We start from the raw sequence: 21745 nt of genomic DNA on the forward strand, positions 1-21745 counted from the left end.
AGAGAAACTGTTGTACTATTTTACTAAAAGTTCTTAAAGTGTATTAAACAATTTTACAAAGTGAAATATAATTTTGACAAATTCTTTCAGTTGGCTACAATACCATCCCAGAAATTAGTTTTTTTGAAACTTCCCAAGATTTTGGTCTGAAGCTCAACCTGGTCTTGGGTTGATTGTTGATACTTTTTCTGGATTTCTCTGTTAAAAAAAACCCCCAGAAACAGCACAAGCTTATCTTGTTAATAATTGTTCTTATTAGGTTGTGAAAAGACGTCGTTCATCAGGAGCCAAGTTCTGTCCTGTGACCCTCTTTCTGACTAACAAAGATCACGGTGTCACCTTGGAGACGGGCATCTTTGTCAGCCGCATTGAGCCGGGCTCTGCCTCGGCCAAAGAGAGCGGCCTGATGGTCGGCGACCGCATGGTGTCAGTCAACGGAGAATCCGTGGTGAACAAGGACGCCCAAGAGGTGCAGCAGATGCTGGACACAGTGGGCGAAGCCATCACCCTCAATGTCATGCGAGTCTCATCCCCGTCTTCATCCTCAGGGCTGCCGTCCAACGCCAGCCCAACGGCGGAGTCGGTCAAGAGCCATGAGACACTGTCCTCCAAGTCCAGCCTGACACCCCTCGTCTCCCCCTGCGAGGACCCGGAGAGGAGCAGGAGTGGCCGGAACATCAGCGTCCAAACGGAGGCGTCGCAGTCTCAGGCTCCGCCCCCCATGTCACCCACGCTGCTGTTGCGTCACCACCCTGATCACTTCGAGGACAAGGTGATTCAGAATCCCCACTTCCAACCCGGGGATTACCCACCTCCATCATCCCGAGGACAGGGCATCGCCCTGCCGCCAACATCTCCCGACTGGCATGCGGTCAAGGAAGCATTGGTATATCCAAGCCAGAGACCTCACACAAGAAGTGAACCTGTTTGCAGACAGGATGTCAGTGCTTGGGACAGTAAACAGCAGCAGCCGCAGTGCAATCATGAAAATGCTTGGGCTTATCCGGCACAGCAACCACATCCGCAGCAGCAACAGCAGCATTCTCGCCAGAGCTCACAGGACTTTAACTCCCACGGGGACGACTCCCGAGACAGTGTCAGACACTCGAGGGAAGGATCCTTCGTGGGCTCCTCACACTCCAGACAGGGCTCATCTCACTCCCGACAGAGCTCGCGGGAGTCACCAGGGAGGCATTCTGGCTACCACACGTCCCACAGCAGTCGCGAGAGCTTCCGGGAGAACAAGCGACAGAACAGCCTTGAGTCTCGAGACCATGACAGTCACAATGCCGGGCACAATTTGCACAGTACCAAAGAAAATCCGTATCGGTCTCCTCCGCCGTCGAAACACGGGAGCCACAAGAAACAGGATTCCAAGGAGAACTTTCCGCTGCCCCAACCACAATCAGGCAGCCCTCCAGAATACAAGACGTCTCCAGCCATGAATTTGCCTCGAAGGGAACGCGACGGAAGCCCGAGGGTGGACCCGTACACGGAGCGTGGGGAGTTCTCTCGCGGGGCTGGCCATGCTGAGAAGACGGAAAACAGCACCTGGCCAAAATCTAGGGGACCTCCGGAGGTTTACTTGACCAACAGGAAGCGGCAGAAGCGTATCACGACCATTCCAATCATGAACCCGCCGTATGAGAACATACAAAGCGACAAGAAGGGAGATGGTGAGATGGTGCCCCCGAAGCCTCCCAGTCGCAACTCCTCGCTCAAAGCCTCCAGAGATCGTCGGCGGGAGATCGTAGAGAGGACCCAGAGGTCGTCATCATCATCCACAGGACCTGAGCACATGGGAGTACCTGAGACAGCCCCGCACGGGCAATCTGGTCAACAGCACCAGAGCTCAAGTTATGGGCAGATGCAGTTTAAGGACAGTGTCAACAAAAACAACAATCGGGACAGTCAGTCCTCGGCAGTGCATTACCAAGCAGGGTCATTGCCGGATACCAGCGTCGACTACACTGTCGTTAGCGCACAGCAGTCAGCTCCTGTGGCGACCCAGTTCCGGCCGATATCCACCCCGGCCATCCCTGGTGCCCAGGACCGCCCCTCGTCCGAATCTAAACGTGCAATACGCCGGCGCACCGCCCGGCCAAACCAGCTCGAGCTCTCCCCCTACTCACCTCAGACACCCCCACCCCACTCGGCGGGGGGCCGGCCCTCTTGGGAACCTCACCATTCCACCATGTCCCAGCACATCGAGTTCCGCTCCCAGCCAGCCGTGACCCACATGGTCCGCCTCCCCAACTCGGTGCCATACTTCAAGGTCCACAGTCAACCCTTGACCAATTCCAACAGACCAGGGCGCCCTGCCCACCCCCCAATCTACATGCCGTCGTACGCATCCTCGAACCACTCCATCTCCTCATCCTCTACCCACGACAGCGAGCGCTCTCCCTCGCGTGCCTCTCTCCCGCCCACCCCGCGGGGTTTCCAAGGAGATGACCGACGCAACTCCAACCAGAGCTTTGAGTTCGAGACTCACTCTGCCCACTCTGCGCCCCACGGCTACAACCCGAGGGAGGATGGATTTGGCACCTTTCCAAAGAAGAGCGAGAAGAGAATGTGGATGAACCAGAAATACCGTCTCAGCCCTGGACCTTGCCTGTCAACCAGCTCTGTTGAAAGAGGTAAGATGTATTGGGAATGGGCTTTATTCATGAGATGGCCATTTGAGATTGTCCTGAATCCTTTGCATACATTGAAAACTCTGAAATGGGAAGGAGCCTGACTATTTTGCTACAGCTACAGGTATAGCCTCACTTTGAAAACTATTTTTCACATGGGCTGTAAAGGTGACATGACTTTTTATCCATAATTTGGAACTATCCATTGGGTCAGAAGAATAGTAATCTATAACTCACTCCTATTACATCATCTTCGTCCTCTTTCACAGTTTGTTCATAGAAAGCTTTTAAGAGGGATCGCTTAACTTTTGATTCCAGATGACCAACCAGAGAATAAGGCCAATGTGTCGGTCCTTCAGTCTTTTGACCTTCAAGTCGCAGTCACAAGTTTGGCATTACCGAGAGGACCTCAACAAAGTTCCAAATTTTCAAGACACAAAGCGCTAGATTTTAGTAGAGTTGTACCGTAGACTTGGAGTCACTTGACTTGGACTTGAGTCGGACTCGAGTCACTGTTTCTGTGACACTTGACTTGTAACTATCAGGTTTTGCCTTATGACTTGTCTTGGATTGCAAAACTTTACTTGCTACCACCTCGGAATTTTAACATTCACGGATTGCCCACCCTCTCTCCAATCCCACGTAGGTTCCATCTCAAGTTCCGGGGGGAGGGATAACCAACTCCCTCTTAGTCTGCACAGCAGCCTGTCGGTCAGCTCGTCCGGTCGCAGTTCGGTCAGTTCCTTCTCGGAGCCAGACGTCATCGTTACCAGAGGGTGGGTCGCTTTTTTTTTTTGTCTCAGAAAAAAAAATGAAAGGGGAGATGTCCCGTCTTGCCAGGATGGATGTCCCAGTTGTTTAGATGCATGCAGCATCTCAGATCAGCAGACTCCTTTGTGGTAAATTGAACAAAATGACACAAAGACTAGTGCAATGGAGAATTTATCCTCTTTCCGTTACTTTCAGTTCAGTGCATATCTGGGTAATCAGTTTGAACATTGTAACCTTGGGGCACATTATTTCCAAGTCAATTTTGCCAGAAATCTAGCAGGATTTTTCTTCCTGATTGTGTCATATTTCCTTGAAACCTGCAAGTTTTCAAGTATTCTTCCGTCTCGTCCCCCAGTTCCTCCACTCGTACCATCGAGATCGAGAAGAGTAACGAGCCCCTGGGGATCAGGATCATCCAAGGCAGTCGAGGGGGGATCTTCGTCCACACCGTTACCCCAGGCAGCCTGGCCGAGAGGGCGGAGCTACAGTACGGTGACCAAATCCTTGAGGTAACCCAAAAGATCAACTAGAGATGTTTATGACAATTTTCTAAGGCTGTTCTATATAAAAGGTTTACTCTTGTACACTTCGAATGAACATTCTTCGCAGCTTAAAGCATACAGAGAGAAGGTGCAAATGAAAACACATTTATGAAAAGGTGCCTCAAAAATGAGAATACAGTCACAGAAATGAAGCTTTAAGATTGAACTTTTTTCATATGGTACATGATGCTTTTGGTGTTGATTTGTAAGTCTTAAAGCAGGTTTTTTGAATGCAGTTTGGGAGGTTTTTCAAATCCTGAAGCGGTGCGGAAGAGTTGAAGGTCTAAAGGGAAAGGACTTGCCTCGTTCTGTTTTGTCTACGAGCCAATTTCATAGAAATGCTTAAGCGCAAAATTTGCTTAAGCACAAAAAAGCCTTGCTTAAAAAGCGAGGGTTATCAGCTCAAAATCTATGCGATTGTCATGTTAACCAAACGACAGATGAATACCATTCCAAAACAATATACATCACATGGAGTTTTGGCTGGTAACCTGATTTGTCAAACAAGGTTTTTTCACGCTTAAGCAAATATTGTGCTGAAGCAGCTGTATGGAATTGGCCCCAGGTCTCAAGCAAAGATGAGACAGACATGAGAGAGTTAACTGATTCTAGTGCTAGTGATGTCGACACACCGGTACATTCCTCACTGTCAACCTTCGGGTGGACCCTAATTTTGGTCTACCTTCACCCTTGGGGCTTTCAAGGTTTCTTTCACAATACGGATGATTCACAGTAGTGAGCCACCAAGAGTTTGGAACGCATTAGCCAATCACAACACACAAAATCAGTCGACCCATTCCAAACGCGGATGGGGTCGACAGATTTCACTCGTCGTGGTTGGCCAACGCATTGTAAACTCTTGGAGGCATGCACTATTGTGAATTGCCCATGTCAGATTTCAGGCAAAAGCCTGATTTCGGGGTGGTTGGTTTTTTTTTTCATTTAACATGTTGGGCTATTTTCAAGGTACATGTTTAATTGAACAAGGTGTGTTTTGGCTTCTCTCCGTATTTTGGGGCTGTAGAAAGAATCTTACTGGCATTTCAGCTTATCAAGACACTCGTGACTGGAGATTTCTTTTCAAATAATGATTCTTTTTTTCCTCTTCGCCATGTTGTAACGATATTTCCAAAGTGCTGAACTGTTTGTTGATAGTCCGTTGCCGAATGTTGATTACGATTGCTGTCTCCTGAGAACATAATTTCAGCTTTTTTTCTTTGTCATTTTGTAGTTCAACGGATTGAATTTGCGCCAAGCGACATACGATCAGGCGGCCATCATTCTCAGCCAGGCTGGAAACAGCATCAGCATGCTGGTCATGTACAACATCAAAAGTAAGTCGCCCCTGACCCCTTGTCGACCCCCGTATCTGCTGAATGCTGGGCAGTTTTGACTGACGCCATGCTGGGTTGCATCGCCTGGACCCCCATACCTGCCATCTGTTCCAATTGATCGAAACTGCTCGGATTTTTTTATTGTTCAAAGGGGTGAAAATCGGAATGATCCAGTCTCCATAAGAAGAAAAAAATTTTTAAACGCTGGTAAAAAAGAGAACACTATTTGCAGACAAAAGAGGGCGCTGTTATGTCAAAATGGCAGTTCGGATTTTTGACTTTTCAGTGTTGGCAGGTATGGTTGCAAGTGCTGGGAATCAGGACATAAACACCAGGTTTTTTTTACTGCACTGGAGAAAACTGCTCCGATGCTCAACTGCCTTCCTGTTTGTAATCTCTCCCCCACCCCATACCTCCCCTCCCTCAGAGATGCAGAGGAATTCTGTGTGTGACAGTGAGGATGCCACACCCACGTCCACACCTGAAAGTACGCGCACCAACTCCCCCATGCCCAGCCGGCCCCAGTCTGAAGTCTGCTCGGATGCAGGCACCATGACTCCGCCCACTCCCAGGGCCAGCCGGATATACACGTGAGTCGAGTCCCACAACCCTTTTGGCTCTAGTCAGATGCATTGCTTACGGACACAATAGTGCCTGCATCCTAGATGCTTCCGTTCAAAAGTTCTGAGATTGGAATGAAAAGTAGGAGTATGGTTCGGTCTTGTTTTTGAAGTATTTCTGACAAGATAGCATATGCGTATTTGTTCACTAGTTGTGGGACTATACAGATGTTGAAACTTGGATATTGCCAGCCCAAGAAAGTTAAGGGGACAATTTTTGTCCCAGCAACTGGGTCTAGACTTTGCAAACATTAAAAAAAAATTTCTCCTCAACGTGGGGAAGGGTCACCCACAATAGAGAGTGCCACTTACAAGATAGATCCTGATGCAATTTATAAGATTCTGTGCTGTAGATGTGGCGTCATTTAGAACCAGTGAATGCCATACAAACGAATGGAGTACGGACGCATGTTGGTTCACGTGTTTGTTCTCGCGCTAATGCCTTTTACACACAATTGTGCATGTGAGGTATTCACTTCGGTACTCTGCAGACTGTTGTTTTCATTATTTTGCGGTCTTTGTCTATCCCAATTCTAGCAGAGTCCCCAAGGATGAGAACCTTCCATCGCCCAGCGAGCCTCGGTTTGTGTTCCTAGAGAAGAGCAGCAACAGCCTTGGCGTAGGGGTGTTTGGCGGGAACGCGGTCGGGATATTCGTCTATGAGGTCCAGCCAGACGGAGTGGCGGCAAAGCCCAACGGACTGCAGGTCGGGGACCACATACTAGAGGTGAGAAAGGGTCACTTAGCACGAGGGGATTGGTAAGTTTTCGTGAGAGGATTGGTCATTTGTCACCAGGTAATCGGTCACTGATTGTGAGAGGATTGGTCACTTGTTATCTGGGAGGGTGGTGCTTGTCCAAGGATTGGTCACTTATCATTAGAAGGGGGATCACTTGATAGATGATTGGTCACTTTTCATTAGAGGCTCGGTTGCTTGTCAGAGGATTTGTCACTTGACAATAGAGAATTAGTGACTAGTTATTTTAGGATTGGTCACTGTATGTTTGCCCATTCCTGCCGTGAGATTAAGAAAACTTAGCACTTAACCTTGCCAGATCCTACGAAATTTGCCAGGATTTAGTAGGAAAGAGTTCAGCGACTTTGACTTCCCAAGGGCTTGATGGCCTTCTAAGGTTGAAATGCATCGTATCTGCTGTCAAGTTCCCTCAGAGCAGTGGATTAGAGAAGATTTGAGGAAAGTTCCCAACAAATGCCAGGGAGTTGCGGCAGATCTAAAGAAACAAGGAGTAGCATTCTTTAATGCCAGCTTTCTTTCTCTTGTACTTTGTTCATTTCTGCCTTGCGATCCTCTGCAGTTCAATGGAGTTGACTTGCGCGGTGCCACCGCTGAACAGGCCGCCATGGAGCTCCAGAAACCTACCGAGAAAGTCTCCATTTTGGCCCAGTACAACATCGCCAGTGAGTGAAGAATTTTCATCGTGAATCCAAGACGCGATCGCACTGACTTGTGCACAGATTAAAAAGTGTTGCTCTGTCTGCCTGGACATTTTAGGTGACAACAGTAAAACTCGAGCAAAAAAGTGGCTGTTCCTTAATACTTGTGCAAGCTTTGAAGGGTATTCATGCATTTAATGACCACCAAGATGGCTGCCTGCATGGAGAATGTTGCGGTTCTTATCAGAGTTGGCAATCCTTCTGCATGGTGCTATCCACAATGAGAATCATGCAACTCTGGAGAGGTTTTATAATTTGTATGTTCTTAACCACTACCAGCCGGGGACTCCGAAATCGGAGCCGTATGGTTTATATGTGTGGCCAGGGTCTCCGAACTCGGACAAAGGAAACAGGGCCCTGTAACAAAAGACCGTACTCCGAACAAAAGACCAGGCTGCTGGGCATGACCGGCATTTTTCACTCTCAAAAGTGGTGATAATCCAGCGTTATTTTGAAACCGTAAAACCAGGGTTTGGGGTATTTAGAGCAAGCGGATTACCACCGGGGACAAAAGCTCTCCACCACCGCAGCGATGAGCCACACAGCACCGCTGCATGCTAATCTGGCCCCTATTGAAAAGAGGTCAGCAGTGCACTGAGCCAGGTTCGTGAACAAAAGACAGTTGTATAACACCGCACAATCTGGGCTCTGTTTACAAGGCTGCAGGCCTGGCTGAAATATTCGGGCGTCAATGAAGGTCACCTGTCAACTTAGAGTAGTGCCTGAAGATTACTCCGTGCGGCTATAAACGACTGTTAAATGGAATGATGAATTGTTGAAGGATTTTGAAAACGGAAAAAATGATAGTCATGCCGGCCCAGCATCCTCAACGTTGAAAAATGCCCCTGCCCGAAGTGGTTAACTATAAAGTGGTTAAGCTTGTCTTCGGTCCCCACCTGTTCCTATTATGCATTTAACATTCATTTCATTTCCGAAGCATAGTTTGTATTAAATAAAATCAAAAGTGCTGTACAAATCAATTTGATATTAAAAATGTAATTAAACATCGGTCATTTAAAAAGTGAGAAAATTACACTGGAAAAACCACCAATCTGAAAAATATTACTAGGACACAGTGAAAAAAAGCGTAGCTAATAAAATTGATTAAAGAGATTACATATTTGAATTCTCTTAAACTAGTGTGGCAAACGGTTCCATGAAGTCAATCTGGAGAATGATTTGTCATCAAGTTTATAAGATCAATGGACATAAAAGCTTCAAAGTGTCTTGACTACGCCAGCCAAAGCACAACAGAAATTCACTATCAAGTCTGTCTAATGAGCAAAACATTGTATCACACCTTTCGTTGACCCTTGCCCCAAAAAACCTCAGAGTTCAACAAGATCCGGGACCAGCATGGTGACTCGCTGTACGTCCGGGCACTGGTGGATTACCAGGCCGAGGTGGAGGACCAGCTGACCTTCCGGAAAGACGACATCCTGTACGTGGACGACACCATGTACAATGGCACACTGGGGGTGTGGTCCGCCTGGCTGCTGGACCCCATCGGCAAGAAAACGCGGCGGGGGAAGATCCCCAGCAAGGCACTGTAAGTAAGAGGGCTTGGCTCTGCGGCACGACCCACGGAAGTCACTGGCTCATAGATCAGAGCAAAAGCTTTTTTCTTTCCTCAAGATGATTTCCTCTTTTTGTATCCCCCAAAAATGGTGCTAGTCAATACCATCCAGTTTTAAACATAAAGGCCAACTTGCAGTAAAAAAAACCCAAGCACTTTCAAGCTGCACAAGCCTTCATAAAGAATTTTGTAAGAAGCTTGAATGAGGTATGCAGTTTGCCCCCCAATACATGAAAAATGTGAAAAGTCAACTGATTGTATCTGTGACTTCCTTGGTTTCAAAGCAGACACTCTTGTTTCCGTGTTGCTTTTTTCTTTGTAACGCGTTATCTGTTTTTTGTCATCCAGACGTAAGCTCCCAAAAACACAAACGAACAAGCTTGACTTTGTGCCTCTTGAGTCCAGTCACTAGACATGATTTCAAAAAGAGCAAAACGCACATTTCACTTGGACTATTTGATTTCAAAGGTGATACCAACAGCACTCTGCACTGTGATATGCCGAGGATTATAATTAACCCTTGTTTTACCAAAAGATGGCACACACCCAGTTTTGGGTGCCTGTGTGTATAGGGGCATATCATTTGGACCACTTGAAAGCACCCAAGATGAAATAAATTTCACCATCGAGCCTAGAGCGTCCTCTTTAAATATCACAGAAGTCACAAATACAACCAGCTGATTTTTCACGTTTTGACATTTTGCTTGGATCATGGGGCATTGGGGCACTGTTTGCCTCTCACAGAAATCCTCACTGAAAGCTCATACAGGTTGGAGACGCTTGGTTTTTTGTGACTTCCCAGTTAAATGCCCTGTGTAGACAGGGTGTCCTGTGAAGAAAAACCAGGATTTTTGGGAATGAGTAGCTTGAATGAGTTTGCTAACTAAATGTTATTAGTGTTCAAGGACATATTCAGTAACTTCTTTTTCAATCAGTGGAAAAGTGTGCCCCGTTGCTCACCACCTCTGGATCATTAAAAGCCGATTTTGACACCAAAAATTCAGGTTGTCTCTGATCAGTCATGCATGACCCAAGCATCAACTTACCGTTGTCAATGAAGTGCATACTTGTGGCAAGTGTTAATTACTCACCGTGCAAATCAAAGGCTTACCAGGAAATGAGGCATACAAGAGTTTAGGAGTGCTATGACACCTTCCACAGTGTGTTTGTGTTGCGGAAACCATCAGGGATGTGTCAGTTTTCATCCCGAAGTCCTAGTTCTCATTTTGCTTTCAGGACATCTTGTAAACCTTCATCAGTCACCCATGAAGCTTTTTATTGGCTATTTAAAACCCTCCAGTTGTTATAACAGTCAGAGACAGTCAAACCTTATCCCCAGTTCTTCCTCCCCAGTGCATAGACGTATCATGTGTCCTTTGATTTGGACTGATAGGACGACATTGTGCAGAATGCATCTTTGCATGGGTTGGTTAAACCACTGACTCTGAACTCACTTTTGAAACACAATGAGCATTGTTCAGAACACCGGGTTGCTAAAGTACACTTACCTGGGCTTGTCCTGGCTACAGGCTGCAGAAGGACCAAGCCCGCAAGCGCAGCATCTCCCAGGGTCTGCAGGAGGAGGAGCTGAGGAGCGCCTCCTCCAGACGTAATGCTGGCCCCGCCAGGCGCAGCCTCTTCCGACGCAAGAAGCACCAACGTAGCAACTCGGATGGCAAAGAGCATAGCGAGGGCTCTGTGTCTGACATACCCATCCAGGAAGGTAGGCGGTCTTCAAACTCACAGTTGCTGTTGTCAAGGTTTCAGCAAGTACTTCAGTGTTCTAGACAAGTTCTACTCGGTTACTTTTCTGTTGTAGTCAAGTATAGCTCAAGTACTTTTCCATATTGAAGTCAAGTATTATACTAGTACTTTAGTATTGTAATAGAGTAACTACTCAAGTGCTTCTGTGTTGTAGTCAAGTATTACTCTCATGCTTCATTGCTGTAATCATGAGTACTTCATTGTTGTGGAATACTACTCAAGTACTTATGTCTTGTAAATGAATATTTCATAAGTACTTAAGTGTTGTAGTCAAGTACTAATCAAAGACTTCAGTGTTGTAGTTGAGTTATCTCATGAACTTCTGAGTTGAGATCAATAAATCTACTGGTACTCTAAATAATAAATATTTAGTTTAGTACTTCTTTAGTACTTAAGATGTACTCAGTGGCTTTACAAGTATTCACAAGAGGTCACAAGTATCTCAATGGCTCCTCAGTGAGCTCGTGCAAACAATTCTCTACAAAGAAATCCTCCTGCCACCCCTGAGGTTCATCCTGCAAAAACTTTGAATGGCACCTGGAATGCATGCATCTTTTCTAATCTATCGTCACTGCTTACCTGACTTTTGTTCCAATACCTTTGTCTGTCTACAGAGGCCATCCTGCCAACCTACCAGAGAGTGGAACCGCTGGACTGTAAGTTGAATTCAAGACAGCGAATGTCTTCATTTAGTTGTTGGAGCAAAAGAGAATCAGACATGAACAATAATTGTTGTGCTATGTCACAATGGAAGTTGTTGCACATACATACATGTGTGTTCATGTACACAGCTTCTCTCACATGGCTGCTTGTTTTGCTATAGGCTTCGAAAATGGGTGTTGCGATTTCTGACTTTGAATGAATTCTACAGAATGAATTCTACAGAATGTTTTAAAGCCTGTTTGGTAATCTTCCTGCACGTTCCTGTCCCCTCTTCTAGTTCATATCAAGCGGCCAGTACTTCTCCTGGGGCCACTGACCGATCGGGTGGCCTCCAAGATGGTGGACGAGTCCCCCGACAAATTCAACCGATGCTTGCCAAGTGAGTCACATCACGTTTCTCTCCGCCGGCATGTTAATCATCCCCGGTGTCACCCAACAGGCGATTAGTTCTTTGAATCTTGCAATAGAATGCGCGTACTGCATTAACGTTGTTGGCATGGTTTCTCGTTCTATGCTGGATCAACGTGGGAAAACCTCCAAATTCCCCCAAGGCAGCGCCTTAAAGGGCCATACTGTTACTGTCATATTCCATTACTTTAAAAGCACCCAGAGCCTTCTGTCAATCAAGAAAACACTGTCTTCTTTTTCAAAGCTCTGCACCAGTCAGCCAGTATCTGACAGGTGGGCACAGGTGTGCAAACCTCCAAGTACAGTTAGTTTATGTGGGCATTGGTGAATAAGAAAATGTCTGTAAGACTAATCGGCACCGGTGATTCAATGGGAGATGACAGTCTCTTAAACCCCTTGCGCCGGGATTCTTTTGACCGTGACTGCTGGGCTGTGGTATGCCCTGAATGGAGGGCTTTGTCCAGCAGCAGGCCCCATTGAACCAGCAGCTGCATGGTGAATAGACTGTATGTGTGGTATGCACTAAACCTCACACAAAGCCGCGGCTCTTGCCGTCTCCCGCAGCGAAGGGTTAAGCTTTAAAGTCACGTCATTCCTTACAGACAGTAAGATTGTGTCAGTGGGAAAGGGCAAAACTGATTTGGAATGAAAACTTACGAATCCAGAATGTTGCAGCAGAAATTCAAGCATTGAGAACGATTGAATATTTTCATTTCTGTTTCCTGTTATCTTCAGAAATTGTTCGGACATCGTCTGAGATCATGCTGAAGGATCTGGCCGACAACGTCTACGTTGACTACCAGCGACGAGACAGTTACTTTGAATGCATTCACGCCGCCATGGTGAAGGAAATCACCAAGAAGGTAGGCTATGCCCAATGCGCGAAGGTGACCGCACGTGTGGCAAGTGTATCTCTGCCTGCTTAGAGCCACTTGGAAGAGGGGATGGGTTGAAGAGTCCAAGTAATGGATTAGTCTCAATTCAATCTTTTTGAAAATTATTTGACATCTCTCTTGTGTCAGCTGTATTGAAAAGTGCTCTTTTTAAGTGTATTTAAACCTTGTCCTTGCTTCTCCAGACTACTGAGGGCGCTGTTGCTATGATGTCAGTAAGGAAAAACACAGCTCATTTTTTGTAGTTGTCTACTGAAACGGAAAAAATTTGCTCGCTGTAAACAAAGGGTTGTTTTTTTGTCTTTACCGTGCACTCAAGCAACAGTGAATCAACAAAGGAAAGGAAATTTTGGCCCGTAAAACATGAAAAATCCAGCCTTTTTACTGCGCATTTCAGTGCGACTTTGAGATTTTCTTCCGGGGATGTCATCAGACTTTTGCGCATGAATATGGAAATACTCATCAGCGTAAAAACCAACAAGGCACCAAAATACCCTTTCAAAGAATAGCCGCACCAATCTTGAGCAAAGTGGCCATCAAGGGTCGGTATTTGTGATGTCTGACTGCGGTTGTGGTATCTTATCGTTTTAACCAGTCGGTATTTTCAGCCAAAAATAATACTGGGTCAAGTGTGACGAGGAATAATGCCATGGGCAAGCGGTTAAAGAAAGTTGAGCAGTAGTGTGACTTCGTACGCGTATTCCAAAAGGTTGGACATCTTGGACAACTGTTCTTTCTGTCCTGCAGGGATGCCACTGTATCCTGGACGGAGTGTCTCCATTCGCCACGGAGAGGTTGCAGATGCTCCAGCTTTTCCCAATTGTCATCTTCATCCGCTACAAATCAGCAAAGCAAATCAGGTATCAGCCAGGAAAACAGAGATCTCATACTGATAATCACGTGTCGGACTGTCCTGAAAGTTTGATCACTGTTGGTTTGGGGACGGAAGTGCTTTCCAACACATGACTGCGATCATAGGTGCTGTTGATTTCTCCCAACTGAGAGTAAACGCAGTTACATGTGTAAGTCAAGGTGGGAATTTTAGAGATGGATATTCAAGGATGACTGGGTTTATTTCCTTGAAGAGCCCCTCTCAAAAATCCACCAGTACCTCCAGAAGTTCATTTGTAAAAATGTGACCTACCATTCCAAAACTAGGCTTAAGAAGGTAACTTTAAAGTTTGATAGATCCTTTCGTCCAGCATTAAATTTCATGCTTCATGCCAGTGATCCATAGCGCAAATACGGCCTACGGCAAAGCATTGGTAGTTACCAGCGGTAAAAGCTGTGGAATTTGTATTGTGCCGTGGCGTGCTTAGTGTGGACCTCCACACAATAGACATCCACGCAATGTAGGGTCAGAGGACATTGTGTGGACTAGCACATGTCCACAGGGTGGTTGGCCCTCGCTACTTCATTTTGGGGTCAGGGTTATCTTCGGTAAATTGGAGAGGTATAGTGTGGGACATCGTCATCAAAATCCAGCTCGAAGGAGTTACAATAGTGAGAGAAAAAGGAGGGTTTTGTCCAAGTTTTCTTAACAATAGAACAAAGGAAAGTCTACACTTCTACTCCGAAAAGAAACGGTGTGTGCATACTGGTGTCATTTTCCAGATAACAGCTGAGAGGCCTTCAGTCTGGTTTGGGAAAGACTTCCGTGGATAAACCTCTTTTTTTTCCTTCCCGAAGAAAAAAGTGAAGTAAAAGTCAAAGTGTTATGTCTCTGACACAGGGACCAGAAGGATCCCCACTACATCCCTGACCGTGTCTCGCACCGCGTGGCCAAGGAGATGTTTGAGCACGCTCAGAAGCTGGAGCAAGAATGTCGGAATCTCTTTTCAGGTGAGGTTCAGAGTCAAGAGATTTGCGTCATCGGAAACGTGGTCCCCCCAAAGTAATCCCTACTCGGGTGGCTTGCAGGCTAAGCCCTTGTAGAGATGCCCCTCTGCTCCGGGAATTCTGTGAAAATTTCCTTCCGTTGTCCAGTTTTGGTTTAACTGTCATTGTTGTCATCATCCCCTTCTTAGGAATACTGTGCAAACCGAAAAGCCTCCATTCAGTTTTTGGAATTGTAAACCAACCAGGTTAAGTGTTCTTCAGACTACACTCAGCCTCCAAAGTATAAACAAATCACAATATCTTTATAACATCGGGACTTTTTTTTCGTTCTTGTTCTCCGTCTTCACACAGATGTTGTCGCCGGTGGCAACCTGGCCAGCGTCTGCACAAAAGTCAAGAAGGTCATCGACAGGGAGCAGCACAAGACCGTATGGGTCCAGTCTCTGTGCCCGCTGTGAAAATCCCCCTTCCATGATGTGCCACCATGTTTTCTTAGATGACACTTTGGGCTCCGTCACTGTTGGCGCACTGTACCTTTATACCTGCCATTATGAAAGTAGGCATTGTGATAGCAGGTATTACGATCACTGCTATTGTGATAGCAGGTATTACAGTCGCTGCTATTGTGATAGCAGGTATTACAGTCGCTGCTATTGTGATAGCAGGTATTACAGTCGCTGCTATTGTGATAGCAGGTATTACAGTCGCTGCTATTGTGATAGCAGGTATTACAGTCGCTGCTATTGTGAAAGCAGGTATTACAATTGCTGCTATTTTGATAGCAGGTATTACATTCACTGCTATTGTGATAGTAGGTATTACAGTCGCTGCTGTTGTGATAGTAGGTATTAACCACTACCAGCCGGGGACTCCGGGATCGGAGCCGTATGGTTTATATGTGTGGCCGGGGTCTCCGAACTCGGACAAAGGAAACAGGGCCCTGGAACAAAAGACTGTACTCCGAACAAAAGACCAGGCTGCTGGGCATGACCGGAATTTTTCACTCTCAAAAGTGGTGATAATCCAGCATTATTTTGAAACCGTATACCAGGGTTTGGGGTATTTAGAGCAAGCGGATTACCACCGGGGACAAAAGCTCTCCACCACCGCAGCGATGAGCCACACAGCACCGCTGCATGCTAATCTGGCCCCTATTGAAAAGAGGTCAGCAGTGCACTGAGCCAGGTTCGTGAACAAAAGACAGCTGTGTGACACCGCACAATCTGGGCTCTGTTTACAAGGCTGCAGGCCTGGCTGAAATATTCGGGTGTCAATGAAGGTCACCTGTCAACTTAGAGTAGTGCCTGAAGATTACTCCGTTCGGCTATAAACGACTGTTAAATGGAATGATGAATTGTTAAAGGATTTTGAAAACAGAAAAAATGATAGTCATGCCGGCCCAGCATCCTCAACGTTGAAAAATGCCCCGGTCCGAAGTGGTTAAAATACTTGCCATCATGATAGCAGGCATTACATAGTCGGCATTGTGATAGCAGGTATCCCAATAGCTGCTATTGTGATAGCAGGTATTGCAGTAGTCAGCATGGTGATAGCAGGTATTGCAGTAGTCAGCATGGTGATAGCAGCTACGGCAATAGCTAATTCTGTGGTAGCCTATATTGCGAATACAGCAGGTATCAGGAGACCCGACTACGCTATAGGAGGTGCTGGAGTAGCCACTACTGTGATCACGGGCATTGAAATACCCGACATTGTGATAGCTGATATTCTGATAGCAAGTCTAACAATAGCAATTGGCATTGTGAGGACAGTTCATACAAAAGCTGTTATTGTGATAGCAGGATTTATATAAACTTGCAATGTGCTTGTGGCAGATATTTTTGATGTTAGAAGAGCTTGCATTTTATTTGCTACACACAGAATATTTCCGTATACTGCACTACACTTCATCCTTCTTACATATTTGATTGTCTGTATTCATTTAGCGTGGCAATTCCTGTTGTCGAAGAAACGAGAAAAGGAAAGTTGTATAATTTAAACATTGCTGTAAACAAAACAAAATTCACACTTTTTTATGACTTTGAGTCCCGCAATACTTTGTTCATAGTTATTGAGCTTTGGTACCTTCCTGCAAAGCATGTAGGGGAAAAAAAAGAGAAATTTGTGACTATCTGTTAAAGAATGCTACCTTGTAAATAGATAACTGCCAAGGGATGAAATAATTTAAGGCCTAAAACTGCACTGCTCATAAATTCAGTACTTTGTAAAATAAAGATAAATATTAGTGGGTTCTTGTGATTATTTATTAGATGAAGTGTTTTTTAAGGTCAGAATTGGGATGGCGGAAGGGTAGTGCCCTTTTCCTGGAAAGGTTCGCCAGATGTTATCTTTCACTGGTCGCGAGCGTTTGGGCCAGACTGTTGACCAAGTAGCATTTTAATCGGGCTTGCAATTTCACTTGTAGTATTCATGTGTGTGTGTATTGCCGTCGGGGTCAGTCGCCACGTGATGATGGCTGGTCAAAAGCGGTCACACTGTTGATTTGGCTTGAGAGGCAAATCTGTAAATACGCAGATCTGCAGAGATGTCGCTTTTGTTGGATTTTAATTGTGCCATGCCGACTTCTCATGTCAGTTTTTCCAGAGATAGGGCAGAATTTTCCATGCTTTGTTTCCGACGAGGTCGAGTCGGACACCATACACCGTCGCACAGCTTCTAAGAAAAATGCAACTGGCTCAGCTTGGAAAGTGCTTTAAAGGCTTTTTTTTTCAGATTTGCCCTGGAGTGCTGGCTTTCTTTGTGGAGAATTTTCTGTCCGTAATTTTGGCTTTTAGTTTCCTTGTTTCTTTTTTTGGTTTTTTTGGGTGGGGGAGGGTTGGAATAGTTTTCCTTTTGACAGTTTTGTTCCCAGGGCATTACACTGGTTGGCCACTAAACTTCATAGATTGAGTTTTCGGTCGTGACTCCAATGAACAAAAAAGTCCTAATTTCGCAATGAATTTGTGGTTTCTTTGAAATGCATTTTGTAAAAAAGTAGTCATCGATGCTTCCTTGTGACAGATATTCAAAAGTTACAAGGCATTTCATTCCAGACTATGGGTGCAGAATTGATTATTTCAAGTTAAAAAGACTTTAATCAAGCAAAGAAGTTTGAGAAAGAAGAATTCGGAATAATGAGACGGTTTGGGAAGTATTGTTACTCAGCAGATTACAATGTATTCACTGTTTGGGGGGAAACAGCATGCTTACTTACAGAAAAGATGGAAGCCTTTAGCAAATATTTGTGCAGCAAACGAACAAAACATACTGCAGCTGGGATGGGATTTCAACTCCATTCAAACATTATAGAAGAAATCATCAGAGAAGAAGAGATTTGGGGGCTATCCAACCAAATTGGGTCATAATTCTCTCATAACCTGTTATGTCTTTAACATTACATTTCTGTTCATGATTCTAGCCTAAACATCCCAGATTTGACTCTGGCTCCAAAAAAAAAAAGTTCATTTATAATGCACAAAACTGGTGTTTTAAAGTTATAGCTCTCAAAAAATTGTTTCACAACTCTTTTTGACTGTTTTGAAGCCTCAAAGTTTGGTTTGTTCAATTTATAGCAGCTCTAGGCTGGATCATGCAGTTGCATAGTTCTCTGTGTATTGGGCATATTCATCAGCAAGCTTCATGCATCTGTTTTTCATTCACAGAACAAGACAAATGCATGTCACTTTTTTCAATGTGTAAATTGTAATGAAATTTAAGAAAACAAGGACATGAACAAGGATAGATTAATGAGATTTGCGTGTAGAGTATGCAGCATTGAAATTAAGTACATTTTTGCATCATTTTGTATCAACCGAAATGCACAATGATTGTATAGTCAATGTGATTGCGTGTGCCTGTGTTTGTATATATAGCTACAAACCCGTAATCCTTCTTTGGTGGTCTCGTATTTCCTTTCCAAAAATGAGAATGGTACGTTGAATTTTTGAATTTTGGACCAGTGCCGGATGACAGAATCACGTTCTCAGCAAGATTTGGTGCGAGGGCAGATCAATTCATTAGTTTCTGTGGATTGTAATAAAGCAACTGTGCTCTTTCTTATATATATTTTTAAAAAATTGATCGTGTACAAAATACAGACAGTGATGTCTTTGATTTAAAAAGTATATTAATTTTCGCCCTATTTAAAGTATGCCTTTTCCACTTAGGGTCTGCCCCCTAGGAAGTGGGGCAGCAGTTGTATTGTCCTAGACCATGAACACCGGCCAAGCACTTAAAATTTGTCTTTAAAATTGTGCCATGCCAACTTGAACTATATCTAAAGTTTAGGAGAGTAACGAAAGAATGTTGCAAGATGTCTCTCCCGCAGCAAATGTATTCTTAAGTTCATTAGTTGACTTTCACTCGCCAAAAGAAATTTCTCCGTTCCATTTTTTGCACGCTCACCATTTCAAGCCGGGAATTCGTCAAGAGAGTGACAACGCTGGGTCTGCTTCAGGTCTTTAAAAACACACACATGGTTGTTGCTACTGTCACTATCGTACGCACGTTTGATTGAGATTTCATTGCCATCGAGGTGAACAATCTCGAGATGAAAACCGAATCAAAAGGTGAGGACATCTGAAGTTACTTGAAGAATTTGGTCTGCGTGTTTGTTGTGCTTCTTTCATTGTGCAGTGGTAAGCTATGCTGTCGCAAGGAACAAGTATATTAAAAAAAAATAGCTCATAGAGCAAGAAAGAAATGTGATTAAGGCTTCTGATGTGTGTGTCATTTTCTTCTGTGATCGTCTCCAGCTTAAAACGGAAGGAGGTACTTCAGTTTGCCCTGATGTATCTGCATCTGAAATGCTTTGTAAATTTAGCCAGTTGAGTTGGATAAAATATAGCTGTTCAAATCTTTCAAACATATCCCGTTACCCAGCATTGCCTTCCCATCAAAAAGGAATTTTTGGCTTGACTTTGTCACTAATACGAGTTCACAGTTCTGATGATTACGGAGCCCCTCATACCCACACACACACACAGACTCCATTCGGTACACTCCCTTTCGATATTCCCTACTCCTACCAGACCCGATGATTCCGACTACTCTACGAATCAAGGGTCCGGTATCACCCAATGTCCACGTGACCAAGACTGGAGGAATTCGTCCAGTTTTCCGGAAATAGCCGAAATATTCTGAAATTGTCCCGTCTATATTCGGCATGTTCGGTTGGTAGCGTTGATGTGCGGTTATTCCCGGTCGGGTACATGTATGTAGGTAGGCTAGCTGCTGAACATAAACTCCTGTATCCTAATGGCAATATTTGACTTTACACTGAAATAGAAGGTCGCCTTGGCCGAAATCATATACCCAGCAAGAAATGAGACCAAGGGGTACCCCCCCCACCATGTCCAATCCCTATACACATTCGTGACTATTGACATTGTTACTTAACACATCCCCCCAAGATGTCTGAAAGGAATTCCCCAAATTCCTGCGAGACAATGACCAACACAAAGCAGAGGGGTTCTCTCCGTCTCATACCTTGCTGCATATGTGCAAAGAGACGCTCGCGCACTGTGAATGACGACCCCCCCCCCGGGGGGGCCCCAACTATTCCACAGGCTTTACCCTTAGGACGGGATTAAAACTGTTACTATGATAATTACAAAATTAGCTGTAGCCGCCACCTTGTGGCTGGTAATAGGCACAGACTTATAAGTTATATGATATTTCAAGTCAACAGATTTCTGGCAGCGTCGTACAGTGGTAAAACTTACCCCAGAACTGTCGGGTCCGCGGCCCCGCTCGCTCCCAGACCCCTTACACAGTTCTGGGGTTAAGTAAAATCACGGTCACATTCTACCTCCGGCTCCGTAAAACCATGGTAAAACTATGCACTCAGCTCGGAATTCAGCCGCCCGCCTCTACGCAGAACAGGCCCACAGGTTGGCAGGTTTTGTGAGCGCCAAAAAATGGAAGCCACAAGTCCCAAACTGGTGATTTTAATAATATATCTCCGTGATTTCTCCCGATTATGACACTTCTTATCGTAAATAACCTGCCTGGATCACGACATATTAATGAGCTCATGCATAGAAATCTAGCCCGGCATTATTTTAGTGGAATTTACGGGTAGTTGCAGCGCCCTCAGAATGCATCAAATGGGCGTTGGGTCCGTCCCCGGGCAAAAAACAAACTACGGTTGTCGTTAAAGGACACCCAATAATGAAAAAAATTAAAAGATTTATATAATAATGCGTACGTCAGCATAACAGATAAAAGCACAGGGAAAATAAATGCTGCCTTGGCAATATAAAAATAACAAACGATAAAACTAGTCCAAACGTTACTGCAATCGACTAAACATTTCATGCCAATATACTGCTACAATGAGTGTTCATGAGTGCAATGTTAAGAATAATTTCATGAGGTGACAGCTGAAATATTTTAATGGAAGTTTCAATTGCCACCTCCTAAAATTATGTTATCATTGCACGAATGTGAAACATTCCATCCTTTGCTTTATACAATACCTGCATAAGTCATCTTCTTGCAGTGGCGTAAATCTGTGCTGGAAATTGGGGGGTGGGTGGGGAAAGGTGGGGGGGGGGACTTGCCCAGCCTGGGAAGTTTGAAAAGCGGGAGGAGGGCTGCACCATATACACTATATAGGGGTGATGTTCATGATAAAGATGTACATCTGTAATGTGTATCAAATTCCTGCAGAATCTTACATCAGAATGGCATATTTATGGCTTTATAAAAGTCGTTCCCTTTTTTTAGTGATATTGCAAACACGGGAAATCCTAAACATTCTTCACAATCCGCTTACATGTTTTTACTCATCCCTAACTAAAAAGGGGGTGATTTAATAGCCCATCCCCCTCTCAAAAAGTGGGGGGTGATGCAGTATACCCCCCGCCCATCCCCCGGGATTTACTCCCGTGATATTCTGCTTGGGGAACAAATAGATCCCGCTCGGGTATCAACGTCAGTCATTTGCGAAACCAGTTCGTGTTCGAAGTGCTACCCACCACCTACTCACATATTAGACTGGTTCCCGTCCCTACATTATTTCCCTCTTTCTTAGTGGGAATGGGATAATACAAAATGGGGGGTGAGAACCAATCAACTCCAGCGAAATGAAGTTCAGGTACTGTTGAATAGAATGAATAGTTCTGTGACATGTGATCAACGATCCACTGATGACAAGTATTTATGAAGTTAATTGTATAGAAGGATTATATTTTACATCTCAATCTGGACTGTCTTTTTAAAAGTAATTTATTTAGTTTTAG

The 21745-nt window shown here is 44.8% G+C and overlaps 1 protein-coding gene and 1 long non-coding RNA gene across 5 annotated transcripts in view; both read left to right on the forward strand.

Moving 5' to 3' along the window:
• Positions 1 to 15348, forward strand: part of LOC110984490 (disks large homolog 5-like) — a 66039-nt gene extending 50691 nt beyond the window's left edge. For 3 of the 4 annotated variants that reach the window (XM_087149140.1, XM_087149137.1, XM_087149138.1), the window contains exons 7-21: positions 260 to 2639; positions 3283 to 3412; positions 3763 to 3916; positions 5181 to 5283; positions 5711 to 5873; positions 6441 to 6630; positions 7220 to 7322; positions 8691 to 8907; positions 10464 to 10657; positions 11313 to 11354; positions 11639 to 11740; positions 12505 to 12632; positions 13410 to 13522; positions 14395 to 14504; positions 14853 to 15348. In XM_087149140.1, coding sequence (XP_087005266.1) covers positions 260 to 2639; positions 3283 to 3412; positions 3763 to 3916; positions 5181 to 5283; positions 5711 to 5873; positions 6441 to 6630; positions 7220 to 7322; positions 8691 to 8907; positions 10464 to 10657; positions 11313 to 11354; positions 11639 to 11740; positions 12505 to 12632; positions 13410 to 13522; positions 14395 to 14504; positions 14853 to 14959 — 4236 coding nt within the window. In that variant the 3' untranslated portion in view covers positions 14960 to 15348. The remainder of the gene's footprint in view (positions 1 to 259; positions 2640 to 3282; positions 3413 to 3762; positions 3917 to 5180; positions 5284 to 5710; positions 5874 to 6440; positions 6631 to 7219; positions 7323 to 8690; positions 8908 to 10463; positions 10658 to 11312; positions 11355 to 11638; positions 11741 to 12504; positions 12633 to 13409; positions 13523 to 14394; positions 14505 to 14852) is intronic. The other variant, XM_087149139.1, reaches the window with a different exon arrangement.
• A 598-nt stretch (positions 15349 to 15946) lies between these two features.
• Positions 15947 to 19208, forward strand: LOC147795998 (uncharacterized). Its single transcript, XR_015428375.1, has 2 exons — positions 15947 to 16027; positions 16058 to 19208. It is a non-coding gene; the product is annotated as an uncharacterized LOC147795998 (long non-coding RNA).
• The last annotated feature ends 2537 nt before the right edge of the window (positions 19209 to 21745 follow it).

This window comes from Acanthaster planci, linkage group LG19 (assembly GCF_054643075.1).
Source record: "Acanthaster planci isolate LZ-2023a linkage group LG19, COTS_SCS, whole genome shotgun sequence".
Lineage (NCBI taxonomy): Eukaryota > Metazoa > Echinodermata > Asteroidea > Valvatida > Acanthasteridae > Acanthaster > Acanthaster planci.